The 13,401-nt window shown below is 47.9% G+C and overlaps 6 protein-coding genes across 6 annotated transcripts; 4 read left to right on the top strand and 2 right to left on the bottom strand.

Annotated features, from left to right (window-relative positions):
* Positions 1-151: 151 nt before the first annotated feature.
* Positions 152-2,467, top strand: FPSE_07461 (uncharacterized protein; the record flags this gene model as incomplete). Its single annotated transcript, XM_009260579.1, has 1 exon — positions 152-2,467. The coding sequence occupies one exon, from the start codon at positions 152-154 to the stop codon at positions 2,465-2,467; it is 2,316 nt and encodes a 771-aa protein (XP_009258854.1).
* Positions 2,468-2,645: 178 nt separating this feature from the next.
* On the bottom strand, positions 2,646-3,477 carry FPSE_07460 (uncharacterized protein; the record flags this gene model as incomplete). Its single annotated transcript, XM_009260578.1, has 3 exons — positions 2,646-3,206; positions 3,254-3,380; positions 3,431-3,477. The coding sequence occupies 3 exons, from the start codon at positions 3,475-3,477 to the stop codon at positions 2,646-2,648; spliced, it is 735 nt and encodes a 244-aa protein (XP_009258853.1).
* A 419-nt stretch (positions 3,478-3,896) lies between these two features.
* On the bottom strand, positions 3,897-4,658 carry FPSE_07459 (uncharacterized protein; the record flags this gene model as incomplete). The annotated part of the gene is made up of 3 exons (XM_009260577.1): positions 3,897-3,958; positions 4,201-4,214; positions 4,273-4,658. 3 exons carry the CDS (start codon positions 4,656-4,658, stop codon positions 3,897-3,899), a joined length of 462 nt encoding a protein of 153 aa, XP_009258852.1.
* A 1,318-nt stretch (positions 4,659-5,976) lies between these two features.
* FPSE_07458 (uncharacterized protein) lies at positions 5,977-7,567 on the top strand (the record flags this gene model as incomplete). The annotated part of the gene is made up of 4 exons (XM_009260576.1): positions 5,977-6,151; positions 6,206-6,923; positions 6,974-7,216; positions 7,267-7,567. The coding sequence occupies 4 exons, from the start codon at positions 5,977-5,979 to the stop codon at positions 7,565-7,567; spliced, it is 1,437 nt and encodes a 478-aa protein (XP_009258851.1).
* Positions 7,568-8,031: 464 nt separating this feature from the next.
* On the top strand, positions 8,032-10,629 carry FPSE_07457 (uncharacterized protein; the record flags this gene model as incomplete). Its single annotated transcript, XM_009260575.1, has 1 exon — positions 8,032-10,629. One exon carries the CDS (start codon positions 8,032-8,034, stop codon positions 10,627-10,629), a length of 2,598 nt encoding a protein of 865 aa, XP_009258850.1.
* Positions 10,630-11,121: 492 nt separating this feature from the next.
* FPSE_07456 (uncharacterized protein) lies at positions 11,122-13,396 on the top strand (the record flags this gene model as incomplete). Its single annotated transcript, XM_009260574.1, has 2 exons — positions 11,122-13,224; positions 13,339-13,396. Coding segments are annotated over 2 exons (2,161 nt in total), but the record flags the coding sequence as incomplete, so codon positions are not given.
* Between the last annotated feature and the right edge of the window lie 5 nt (positions 13,397-13,401).

Raw genomic sequence — 13,401 nt, 5'->3', positions numbered from 1 at the left:
CTTTGCTGTTCGAGACATTCAGCCCTCAACAGATAGACTAGTCCGCGGAGCCTGTGACTCCCCATCCCCCACACGTTTATAAACGCTGCTGCCGCTCTTTCTTCTCCAACCCGATGTAACTCCCAGTCCACCAAATCCAATAGTCACCCTGATGGCTCAGTATAGCCAAGTCTACAACGTAGACGAGCAAGACTCAGCCGTTCATCAAGGGTATACAGCCTACCAACCTCCCAGCCATCCCCACCATCCCTCCGACTATGGAGTCTACAACGCTGAGAAGCAAGCACCTGCTGCTGCTGCCGCCGAACTAAATTCCTATCCTGTCCACCAAAATCCCATGCAACAATATGCATCGACGAACCCCCAACCGCGAACACTACAATGTCAGCCATGGAAACGGAGAGTTGGCTACTTTGGATGGTGGATTATTGGACTAGGCACAGTCATAATGCTGGCGTCTTGTGCATTTCTTGTCTACATCTGGTATGGTGCTTCCCTTGCTAGACAAAGACTTCCCCGACCGGAGGTTTGGGATAGCATCGTCTTTGAAGGCTATGCAGCACGAGCCGTGACTCTCTGTTCAGCTGCAATTCGAGTAACAATGGGCTTCCAGATTGGTCTGCTGGCTGCTGCTATGGCAGCCACTATCCTCGAGACAACCGGGACGCGTCTTTCGGACCTCGCGAGTCTGTCCATGTCCAGAGCCTTTGTAGGCAGCGCAAGTCCATGGGAGATATTCATGATCGCCTACCACAGAACATCCCACCAGAAGAAAGCTGTGTTATCCCACTGGCTCATCCCACTTCTGTCTTTCGTGGTCGGCCTCGGAATGACTCTCACATCCACTATCCTTCTCTTCGACTTCAAACTCGTTCAAATCGCTGCACCAAGCACCACGAGATCGATAGCTCTGGGAATCGATGTCCATCAGATTATGGCAGATACTTCTGGCACTTCCTACTGGCAGTCCAAACCGCAAGCGCATTGGCGATTTGCCGAGACTCGCCCCTCTGCTACCGTTAGCGACACTGCACTGGAACATGTATCGGATACGGGAGACATCTATCTCGCTCCGCTTCCATTTGACAATGTCGATGACAGAACGTCCCTTGAATTTTACGATGGACCTGCCATTGTCACAAACAGCAGGACAGCATGTGTTGCGCCAGACTTGAAGAACGCCACGTTCGAATACATACGCCCAAGTAGTCGTGTTACAGAGGGTCTTTATCTGCTTGCTGAAATTGATACGTCAACTAGTTGGGGGTCAGGCCCCAGGATCAACGGCAGTCAAGTGGCTCGGATTTCATGTCGGCTCAATAACTATTGGGATAAGAGGTCAGAGAACTGGGCTTTGTCGCTCTGCGGCTTCACCAATCTTGACATCAGTGCCATCAATCAGAGCCTACAAGACCCGCTATCCGGTCGTCCCTATGCATTCCAACCAGTCCTTCTTCTGAACGCCAGCTCAACGCTGAACCTCAATGTCGCCATTCCACAATGGACCGGGTCAGACGAGGATTGGGCTAAAGTAGGGGCAATGAATGGCCTTCAAATGCCCAAATCTGTCAAGGATGGTCCGTGGACGGCCGCTATTGATACAAACGGCACCGAAATTCTCAAAGCTAGCGTCTGCTTCACTGCTCTGAACATGCCACTTCTGTATAACGTGACGATGAAGGGAAAAGCAGTTTTAGCAGAGCCAAAATCACAAGCAAGGTACAGGGATTTGGAAATCAAGTCCAAAAACGAAACACAGTTTCTTGAGCAATTGGGTATAGGGGTTTCTTCACTAGATCTCGAGGCACGAGGTATCCTGGATCTCAAAGTCAATTCAGATCCTCAGGACTTGTCTAACGAGGATACCGACCTCATAAATGCCGCCATCTATGATATGATGCGCACGAGTCTTTTCGACTACCACATCGCAGGTGGTTGGACTTTCAACAATGACGCTCTCATGGGCTATCTGGAGTCATCTCTGTTTTGGCCAGCCCACCCTGAGCATTCATATCTGGTACAGACAATTTTGAAAGACACTGGTGACCCAGCAATCGCTGTCCAGGCGTTGTTTACTCGCTTCGCCCAAATGATCTTCCACGATATGCTGCCATACTGGACAAGAGATCAGTCAATTACAACAGTCAACGTTAAACGTGTCATTATTCCTTCACAGTGGACGGGACTGATCATCGTTTTGGCGCTCGTTGTTACGCACTTGGCTCTCACGCTCGTTACAGTCTGGATGTTTCTCGCTTCGACGAAACTATCTATGCTGGGCCACGCCTGGCAGACTGTGTCACAGATCGTGTCCCCCGAGACCAGTGTTGTTGTACAGGCTGTTTCGAACGGTGGAATGACAGATCACGAAGTACATAAGTGGGTGCCTACGACAGCATTTGACGACCAAATCTACAGCTTATCGACATCAGTTGATCATCAAGGACTGAAAGTACGGAGACGTTAAAATTCCTCTTTTTAGGTGGATTCACTGTTTGATAGGAGCTGTATTTTTGTAATAGAATTTTTCATCACTATGATAGGTTCATGATAAGATGTGTGAATTTAGCATGGTGGTGAATGTTTGTCGCTTTAGCCATAAATGTCTATCGTTATGGACCAAGCGCTAGCTGCCGTATCTGTAATTACTCACAGTGGCATCGCGGAGCCGCATTAAGAGTAGCAGCACCAAATTGATGCGCACTAAGAAGAATCCGTTTTCGTTGCAAACAGTTGGGGCATACATCTTCCCCGTGCGGGTGCGCGTGCGGGTGCTGGATTCCATGTCCGCTGGTGCCAACACATAGGAAAGGTATCAAATCAGCTGAGAAATCAGCATTTTTTCTGAGAAGTCTAGAGAAATCGTCGTGTTCGATGAGTGTGTTGATATGCTTTCGCGCGACCGCCACGGCCGAGTCACGAAGTCCCCTGTCTTCCAAGGGGGTGTTCTTGTAGACTTCGCTGATTGCATACAGAAAGTCGACCGTGTTCCAGCCAGCATTAATAGCAGAAGCAAACTTGTTCTTTGAACACTCCTTGAGCGCCGGTATGTCGTATATATCGGCAAGTTTATAGACCTCCGCGTGGAATAGCATTGATTGATCATCGCTGGGTTCGTTGTAGTCGAAGGTATAGACGAAACAAAGCATTGCTTGCACGATAATCGGATCAAAGTCTTTGATCTCGATCTTCCGTTCGATTGACTCCTGTGTAATGTCAGTAGCTAACTCACGAGATTTATAACGATACAAACCTTCCAATTTCCGCCCAGCGCTTCCGCAAAGTACTTGGAATGAGCTGACAAGACGACTCTGTGGATGTTGAAGACATGACCTTTGCAAGTTATGACAGCATCAGCAAACTCGCCACTGATGTAGTGCCTAATTTATTTGTTAGTAGCGATTCAAGTACGTTATCGACCCGAGGATACCTTTCCAATGACAAAAGAAAGTCATCGAGACCTTGTGATGGGTTCATGGTGAAATTGAGTCGCGGTTGGTTGGCAAATGACGTCTGGTTTCTGCGTTTCCTCAGTCGGACTATCCTTTCGCTGTTGCGGCCAGTAGGAAAAATAGAAAGGAAAGAAAGTGTAGAGTAGCCTATGAAATAGACACCTGACATTTATATTCAAGTCATAACTTAACTTTAATGCTTAGAGTTCAGTTGTTGCTATGCCATACATCTATCTACCTGACGATAAGGTTTCCATCTTCAATTACACTTTTTCGAGCATTATGACTCCAATGCTCACACGGGATCTGATTTTTTTTGCTTACCCTGCCCTAATATAAGGCTCAGCTGGGTATAAAATGCGCTATTCACTTGCTTCTATCCGGTTTTTTTCCCCTCTTCCCTCCACCAACATCAACACATCAAAAAACCACATCAAGATGCATCTAACAGAGGACATTAAACAAGTCATCGGCTGCCCTAATCATGGAAGGGCTATGCCAGTATTCTTTGGAAGAATCAAGATATCTGCCATACATCTACGTGTTTTTGATGAGAAGGTTAGTTGTGAGTCACGGGGGAACCTTGATGCAATATTTTGAGTTTTTGATCCAGATGGCTCCTCTCTTTAGAAGTTTCAAGTAATTTCCAGAAGACTGGAGCATTGCTATGCGTAGAGGAAGTGCTTCAATTCATTCTTTCTCAGGTCTTCGCGACTTGTCATACCTCAAAACCGCCCCATCAACACACTTGCGCCCAGTGCACTATAAATGTTAACATCAATCCACGATAGGGCAGTCAAATCGAAATTCGAATACATACCAATCTTCAGGTGAGCAATATTCCCTCGGATCGAGACTAATTCCCGCCCTTGCAGGCGTATAGATCATACCCGTCGGGCATCTGTGACTTGTATAGGAACTATCGTGTGCAGCACCGCCTACTATCGGTCTCCAAAGATTCCCAGCCTTGTTCTGCGGCAAACTGGAACAAACGTCGGCAGCGGCTTCTTCGATACTAGCTATACATCCCTTGTCAAAATTTACAGCTTGATTGCCAGACCAGAACTTCCATTGGACTTGGCACCCCTTTTCGCTGTCATGCTGCGCGATACGAAGGAACTCGGTCTCGCATTCTTGTACCATCTTTGTGAGGATGTCGTCTTGCGCGTGGCGTATGTCGAGGGTGAAATGTACCGTATGCGCCATCGAGTTCACGGTGCCAGGATATGCTACAAACTGACCTGTTGTTACCAGACCATTAAAACGTTTCGCGATAGCCTCGGAAGCGACAACCAATTTCGTCGCGCATAGGACTGGATCTTTGCGTATGTGGAAAGGTGTTGTGCCGGCGTGGCAATGGCGACCTCTGACGGTGATGGTAAACCACTTGTGGGCTTTTATACCTACAAGTAGCATTGTTAGCTCTGCCTATTTCCCGTCAACCTTCATAGAGGGAAAACCCTTGACAATATTGTCAAACTTGACTGGACCATCGTTACTGCTGTTCGGCTCATATCTCTTTATTGGCTGTGAGATACCATACATTTCCAGCAAATACGACGATATTAGCTTGCCTGACTAAGGTATGCCTCCAGATCCTGTCCTATCAATCACTTCCGTATATCATCTAGACTTAATAACACATAGAAATGTAGCCATTATTAATTTGTTTAAACCATTAGCAAGTCATCAGATATCCAAGTTACCTTACCCATCCCCCGCTGTAGCAAGACGCTAACGTCGTTGTATTTGCTGAAAATGTACGGTACTCTAAACAGAAAACAAGGTTTCGGTCTTGAATTTCACGAGTATTAGTTATTCCAAGATTAGTGGCTATTGGTAGACACGGGACCCAGCGAACGAAACCTCTCAATTTACTCTTTAATTGAAAGTTTGGTATCCGACTGTCCTGATTTGACAATTGATCAACTTGATAGATATCAGTTCTTCGCTATTGCCGGCCGGCTATCAGCGGACATGACACCATTCCCATTGAGGATATCCAACGGTCGATCATTTTGCTTGATTGCTACATACGAGAACCTTGCCGTAGTGCCCTTGCTCCGGCTCCAAATCCTCCGAATCACTCCGAATGCCCCGAGATAGCAAAGATATCCGTTTATCTCTGCATTGAGGAGAATAGAGACGACATGACATCAAGAATGATACTAAAAGCATGGAAGAAACAGGACTTGATGGTTTCACGACATCTGGGAGGAGGCAGTCTTATCATTGCTATCAGGTCATGTTATCTTCCCCCTCAATAACGTCACAACCGGAAATATATATCCTGCTCTATTGGCCGGGTTCATCATCTCTCGCTTCGGCTTTGCGTCACGTCAAATGCGGGGGTGGATAAGACGGCGCCAATGAAGCATTCAACTGATAACTCCGGTCTCATCTGGTCTGATATCTGATACCCCTGGTAGTTGAAGCCGTTAAAGGACCCTCATCTAATATAACTCTGCTTTTCTCTCCGACATACTGTTTAGATCTCGTACCATTCATGCTGAATACCTCAACCATGGAGACTTCAGAGAAGAAAGAGTTGCAGCAAGAACAACTTGACCAACATGTTGGCCAAGTCAGTGAAACAAGCAATGATGCCGAACGCAAAGTCCTTTCGAAGTTTGACATGTTCGTCATGCCTCAGATGTCGCTTTTAGTTCTATTCGCCTACCTTGATCGGACAAACATAGGTAACTCAGTCAGTCATGGCGTCCCAACCAACCACAACTGACAAAATGATCCAGGAAACGCCCGCGTCTTTGGCTTCGAGGAGGACACAGGAATGCATGGGACACAGTTCAACGACGTATCGATGTACTTCTACATCTCGTACGTCATCTTCGAAACACCCTGGGTTCTAGCTGTGAAAAAGTTCGGCCCCGGTCGCGTTCTCGCCATAGCCATCGTGAGCTGGAGTGCCATCACCATGGGCACCGGTTTCGTAAACAGCTATGCCGAAGTCGTCGCATTGAGAGTCCTTTTGGGTTTCTTTGAAGCCGGACTGTTTCCTTCTCTCATGTTTGTCGTCTCGCAAATCTACCCTCCAGCTTCCCAAGGTAAGCGCATGGCCGTGCTCTACGTGTCGATTGCGCTTTCGGGGGCGTTGGGAGGATTGATTGCGTATGGAATTCAGAGCATGGGCACGAGGCACGGATTTTCTGCATGGCGGTGGCTCTTCATCATTGAAGGTGCTATATCGCTTGTCATCGGAGCGATATGTTGGTTGAGTCTGCCTTCGTCCCCAGAGACGGCCTGGTTTTTGAATGCTGAAGAGAAAGAAACCATGAACATTATCAAAGAGCGTAACAACCCGTTCAAGGAAACTGAAGAGTTTTCTTGGAAGCAGGTGGGTATGGCAGTTACTGACCCTCTCATCTGGCTTGCGTCGGTTGCATTGTTTTGCTCTTCCATTGCACTCTTTGGTTTCGGAACTTTCTTGCCTACTCTTTTGAGGGGCCTTGAGTAGGTGCACAAGTACATTCATCTATTATTTTTACTGACAGTGGCCATAGTTACTCCTCTCTTCAGGCCAACTACTTGAGTATTCCGGTCTACGTTTTGGCGTCAATCTTCACTGGAGTCACTACCTACGTTTCCGATCGTCTCAATCGCCGAGCAATATGCCTTATTCATTCTCCGCTGTTAGTCGTTGCTGGGTATGCAGTAGTCGTCGGTACCGGACACAAGGGCTTGGGTTTCTTTGCCATGTTCTTGGTCGGCAGTGGAGTTTACTCGTTCAATACACTTGTGGTAACGTATGTTTTATGTACCGCCCCAATGATGATCGTGTACTAACAACTAACAGTTGGATATCCAATAATGTGCAGCCAGATTACAAACGCTCTGTTGCGATTGCTACCATCATATCAATCGGAAACGCGTCTGGCATGGCTGCATCGCAGATTTACCCCATTCAAGACGCTCCTCGCTATGTGAAAGGAAATGCCATCTCTTTGGGAGGCGAACTCATTGCACTGGTCTGTGTCGGGCTTATATATGTTCTTCTCAAATATCGCATGAGTCAGAAAGCGAAATTGCTAGCGATGGGTAAAGACAGCAACGGGAAGGAGGATGACCGGAGTTTGGACTTTGAATATGTCTTTTGAGCATTGGTGATGCAACAGTTGATGGTTTTGGACAAACTGAATGTTCCACCTCCCATCTAAAATAATACTTATCAGTCCATATCTCTCAATTCAGAATATTGGGTCGTTTTTTTCACTTCAAACTCGCTGTTGCAGTCACTCACTTGCTCGTATGTAGGTGGCAGGGGTATGAAGCTAGGTACTCGTTGTTCTGCTGTTGTTACTGCGGAGTTACCGTCAATTACCCCCAACAAATAGTCATATGTATCACTTACCCCGTATCCTATTTATCCTATTCGCTGCCGGACGTCGCAGTAGCCACTTCAAATCCTGTTTCTTTGTAATACATACAGTTGCATTTGTGTTACTTTTGACCCCGCAAGAGCATTCTTGATGCACAAATATCGGCTATCAGCTCTTCATACACAACCATACATCCCGGATACGAGATTCTACAACCTTGCTCCTACCTCCCAAAAATCATCATGGTTCAAAGAATTGACATCGATGAGGGCTGGGAGTTCAAAAACGCCAGCTCTCTGAGCAACAAACCCGCTTCGTCATATCTGCCCACTGCGCAATTTCCCACTGTTGCCCACGTTGATCTCATGCACCACAGTCTCATTCCAGACCCGTATATCGATATCAATGAGCTAAAGTGTCTATGGGTGAATGATACCGATTGGACCTATCGCACCACAAAAGTCCGGCCGGTCAGCCTGAAACCCTCGGAGCGAGCAGTTCTCGTTTTTGAAGGTCTTGACACCATCGTCGATGTGTATCTGAACGATGAACACATTCTTTTCAGTGATAACATGCATGTATCTCATCGGATTGATGTGACCAAAATTCTGGGGGAGTCGCAAGACTCGGCAGTTCTTGAATTGAGATTCAGAGCTGCTCCAGCTTATGGTCGCTCGGAACGCGAAAGAATCGGCTACAAGAGACTGCCGACTGGTCGTGCCGTTAATTTCGGAGGATCTGAGCGACTCTTTGTCAGGAAAGCTCAATATCACTGGGGCTGGGACTGGGGTCCAGCTGTGAATACGTGTGGACCATGGAAGCCTATCTATATCGAAGTCTACGAGTCGAGAGTCAATAACCTTTGGGTCACCCAGAATGTGGCCGAGGATCTCTCTTCGGTCGAAGTCACTGTCAAGGGACAGGTCGAAAATCCCAATGGCATTGATCACGTCTCTGTTCAGGTATCTGATGAGGAGACCGGAGACACAGTCGCCGAAAAAGAGGCCGAGCTATCATCTAACGGCTCATTTGAGGCACATTTCACGATCGACAACCCCAATTTGTGGTATCCGTTTATGTATGGCGAGCAGAATATGTATGTGGTGAAAGCAACCATCCCGGGCGACATGACAACCAAGTCCACCGGGATTAGAAGACTGCGTCTGCTTCAGCATGCCCTCAAAGATCAGGAAGGCACTTCTTTTGTCTTCGAAATCAACAACATCCGTCTCTTCTCGGGCGGGTCATGCTGGATCCCGGCCGACTTCATGCTCCCACGAATCACAAGACAGAAATACGAACAATGGATACGTCTAGCAAAACAAGGAAATCAATCCATGATTCGGGTATGGGGTGGTGGAATCGTCGAAGATGTCATCTTTTACGACATCTGTGATCGTGAAGGAATTCTGGTTTGGCAGGACTTTTTGTTCGCTTGTGGGAACTACCCTGCGTCCCCTGATTTTGTCGCCAGTGTCAAGAATGAAGCAGAGCAACAGGTTCAGCGTGTGGGACATCATCCATCGCTTGTCCTTTGGTGCGGGAATAACGAGGATTATATGTGCGCAGATCAAGATCGCTGTTGGGATATCGACTGGAATGACACGACAGGTCCGTGGGATAAGACCACATTTCCTGCCCGTGAGATATACGAACGCACTTTGCCTGCTGTCGTTGCAGCTTCAGGAACTGACGTGCCATATTGGATCAGTTCACCGTTTGGTGGAAGCATCGCAAACGATACTACAGTTGGAGACACACATTGCTGGGACGTTTGGCATGGTAAACTATCACCATATCAGGACTACAAGGCCTTTACGTCACGCTTCATCTCAGAATTTGGCTTTGAGTCAGCGCCAAGTCTGAGCACATTGCACCGCGCCATCACCGACCCAAAGGAGCGCCATGCGCAGTCGCGAACCTTTGACGCCCATGATAAAGGTCCAGGCCACCAGAGGCGGTACCCGATGTACATGGGAGAGAACTATCGTTTTAGAATGAACCCGCTCAAGGACTTTGTATACTGCACTCAATTCCTCCAAGCCGAAGCAATGGCGTACGCATACAACTGTTGGCGTAGAGAGTTCAGAGGTCCCGGTCAAGAATATTGCGCTGGTGTTCTGGTCTGGCAACTGAACGATATTTGGCCTGGGACTAGCTGGGCGCTCGTCGACGTAGATTTGAACCCAAAGCCTGCTTACTACATCACAAAGAGAGCATTGGCAAAGACGGTCGTCGGGATGGAGCGCGTCGTTACTGCGAAGCCACCTTATATCACGACTGGCTTCCTCGATGAAAAGGCCAAACTGGACGTGTGGGCAGTGAATGGCGAGCTTCAAGAGCGAGCAGTGACACTGGAGCTAAAGGCATTCGACGTGGAAACCGGCAGCAGGGTCGAGTTGCCCAGTCTATACGCGAAGAAGGAGTACGTGCTCAAATCCAACCAAACGACTGAACTTGTCGCGAACATGGACATTCCAAAGTTTGAGGACACTGTTGTCGTCGCCTATCTGATCGATCCCACCACTGGGCAGAATCTTGCAAGATGGGTTAGCTGGCCCGAGCCACTGAAGTTCATGCGCATATCATCAGAGCTGAAAGTCACAACCAAGGTGGTCGACGGTGGCGCTGCAGTGGTCATAAGTGCAAACGCACCCGTAAAGGGTGTCGTGTTGAGCGCACAAGACGAGAATAGCGATGAGGTCATATTTGATGACAATGCTATTGATTTGGTACCCGACGAAGAGATAAAGGTTGGGCACAAGGGACTATTGAGTGGAGATGGTGTTGGTGTGAGGTTCTTGTATGACTGGGAGTTGGAACCTGGGTTCAAATTATAGGACAAAGAGGGAGTCGGCAAGTCAGCCCAGAATTTAGGTTTCGGAAATTGGAAAATTGCAGAAATAATAAGAGTTATTCGGGCATTATCTACATGTGAAGTACGTTGGCGAACAAAGTTGACCTGCTCTAGTGTCCTCGTTTGTGCCAAAGGTGATGTTTGTACCAGACAAGTGCTGTGACGCTGAAGGCTCCATTTCATGTCTCAATCTGCCTAACAGCTGAGACAGTGAGCACCATATCACCACTAACCAAAACGTCAGCCCAGTCTAAGCTCACAGTCGCAGTCGCAAATGTATATATCACTTGAAATCTGTACCACTTCATTGGCCACTAAGCTAAGCCTCTTTGCAGGGGCCATTTTCAGCTTCTGAGGCCTCCCCGCACCCAGGATGTTATGAACAACATGGTGAACGTGTACTCACAAGGCGAGACTCTAGATGGCATATTCGTTTTCTATTACACTATCTTCGGTATTATTTATTTAGGTCATAATGGTTTCAAGAACGAGTCCTCTTTACCAGCCTCTGAATGAAGCGATCGACGAGATCCGACTGCTGACGCTTCTACCAAAGTCACGTAGCACTGGCATTCCTCATTGTACTTTGGGGACATACTCCCTCCAATCGTTCACTCCAGAACACAAGACCTTTCTCTTTTCCAACGTCACGGTCAATTCAAGCCTCAGAAGCACCACGTCTGAGTGGAAACAAAGTCGTCTAGAACCTGAACTTGCAGCTTTGGCACCTCTACAGCGCTTGCACTCGAAGCACCCGCCACCAAGTCATTACCGCTTCACGTGGGGTGACTATGCTTCTCTCTCCTATGTATGGGGTGATGAGAAAGATACCACTGTCATTGTGATCAATAACAAACGCAGGCGAGTCACGACCAATCTCGCCAAGGCTCTCTCGGCATTTTTCCAAGAGGGAGAGTTTGAAGATGGCTTCAAGCTTTGGGTCGACGCCATCTGTATCAACCAACAGGATATGGACGAGCGTGCACGACAACTACGGAAGATGCGCCACATCTATGGGGATGCATGGTCGGTAATTGCATGGTTGGGTGAGCCGAGCTTTCAAAGTGACTCGGCTATTCAACTAATCCGCGACTTTTCCGATTTCAACAAAACAAACTCGGGTAGTCAAATCGAAGCTTGCTTAAGGAGGGAGCCGGAATTTCTTGGGAAAGGGTGCTGGTTGGCACTGCACGACCTAATGGAACGACCCTATTGGTTTCGTCTATGGATCATACAAGAGATGATTATGGGTGCCTCGGCTACATGGATTCGATGCGGGAGTGCATCTATTGATTGGACGTCCTTTTGTTCTGGCCTTGCTTTTCTCGAGGAGAATCTGTGGCTCGTGAAAGACGAGCTGCTTGTCAGGGAGCGCTTGGCGGTAACAAAAAAGAATGGCCCAGCTTGGTCCGTCATGGGTATCCACCTAGTCTATCAAGACCTCTCCCTCTTGAGTGAACGTGAGGAAAAGGGTGGACAATACCCCAGCTTTGGGAGGCTACTTGACATCGCCAATGACGCAGAGTGCTCTAATCCAAGGGATAAAGTCTACGGACTTGTTGGAATGATGTCTATTCCGGTGTCCAGCAGTCTGCGGCCCGATTACACTCTTCCTGTGAATCAGGTCTATGCCGCCACAGCGAGAACCTTCATCGAAGTTGACGGCACTCTGGAGCCCATTCGCGATGGAAACCCATGGGGTCCGTCGAAAGGTCCATCGTGGGCTGCAGACTGGTTATGGGAGGGCCGGATCAGATCTTCGAGACCTGAGAATCAGCTTTGGGGTCCTACCCGGTTCTTTCCAAGGCTGGGCCCTGAAATTTTGTTCCAAACTCCATACAAGGCTAGTGGGGAAACCAAACACGATGCTGCGTTCTCTAGTGACGGATCTATACTGGCATGTAGCGGGTTTATTGTTGACAGCATCTCTGGGCTTTCTGCAAGGGGAACAGGGTATTTCGACTTGGACAAAACCTCCATCGTGCAACCCCCACGGTGGAACAGCGCCTATGGTGACAGAAGTGCGATTTCGGAGGCTTTGTACCGTACCCTCGTGATGGATAGAGTTTCTGGGGGCGCGAAAGCCACTGCTCGTCATGCTGCCATATTCCATTTACCTCGCACGTTTGACCAAGGCGAACAAGAATTCTCGAAGAGGGGATGGAGTTGGCTGGCTGGGCAATCAGATTACTACTTCCGCTGGGAAGGTTTCCACGAGGTTAACTCAGGCTTTAAACTGGGCGATGACCAACTGTCCGACTTCTTCGACGACACGATTCCAGACGAGGCATCGGAATTTGACTTTAGCGAAGTATATTCATGCTTTGACAGATCATCACAGAGGCGAAGGTTTATGACTACTGCTAATGGCTACATGGGTTGGGCTCCGGATAATATCTATGGAACGAAAAGTCAGCAGACTAGATCTGGAGATCTCATTGCTGTCTTGTGCGGCTGCAGTACTCCCATTGTCATCCGACCTCATGGCAGTCAATACCAGGTTATTGGCGAAGCATTCGTCCAGGGCTTAATGGATGGGGAGGTAATGGAGTTAGTGAATTCTGGAAAGTTGGAACGAGTAAGATTTGAGTTCTGCTAGGTACCTTGTCCTTTCTTTTTTGTTTATTCTCAGAAGCCATTTTACTTAGACCTTTCTCATTCTAAAGTTCCGCTCGACTAGCTATTTATATAGAGCCGCCGATGGATTTTCTACCTATCACGTGATACGGCAAAGGTCTGGTGGTCTAGTGGTATG

Source organism: Fusarium pseudograminearum, chromosome 3 (assembly GCF_000303195.2).
Source record: "Fusarium pseudograminearum CS3096 chromosome 3, whole genome shotgun sequence".
NCBI classification, from domain to species: domain Eukaryota; kingdom Fungi; phylum Ascomycota; class Sordariomycetes; order Hypocreales; family Nectriaceae; genus Fusarium; species Fusarium pseudograminearum.
This window is presented reverse-complemented; position numbering and strand designations above follow the sequence as displayed.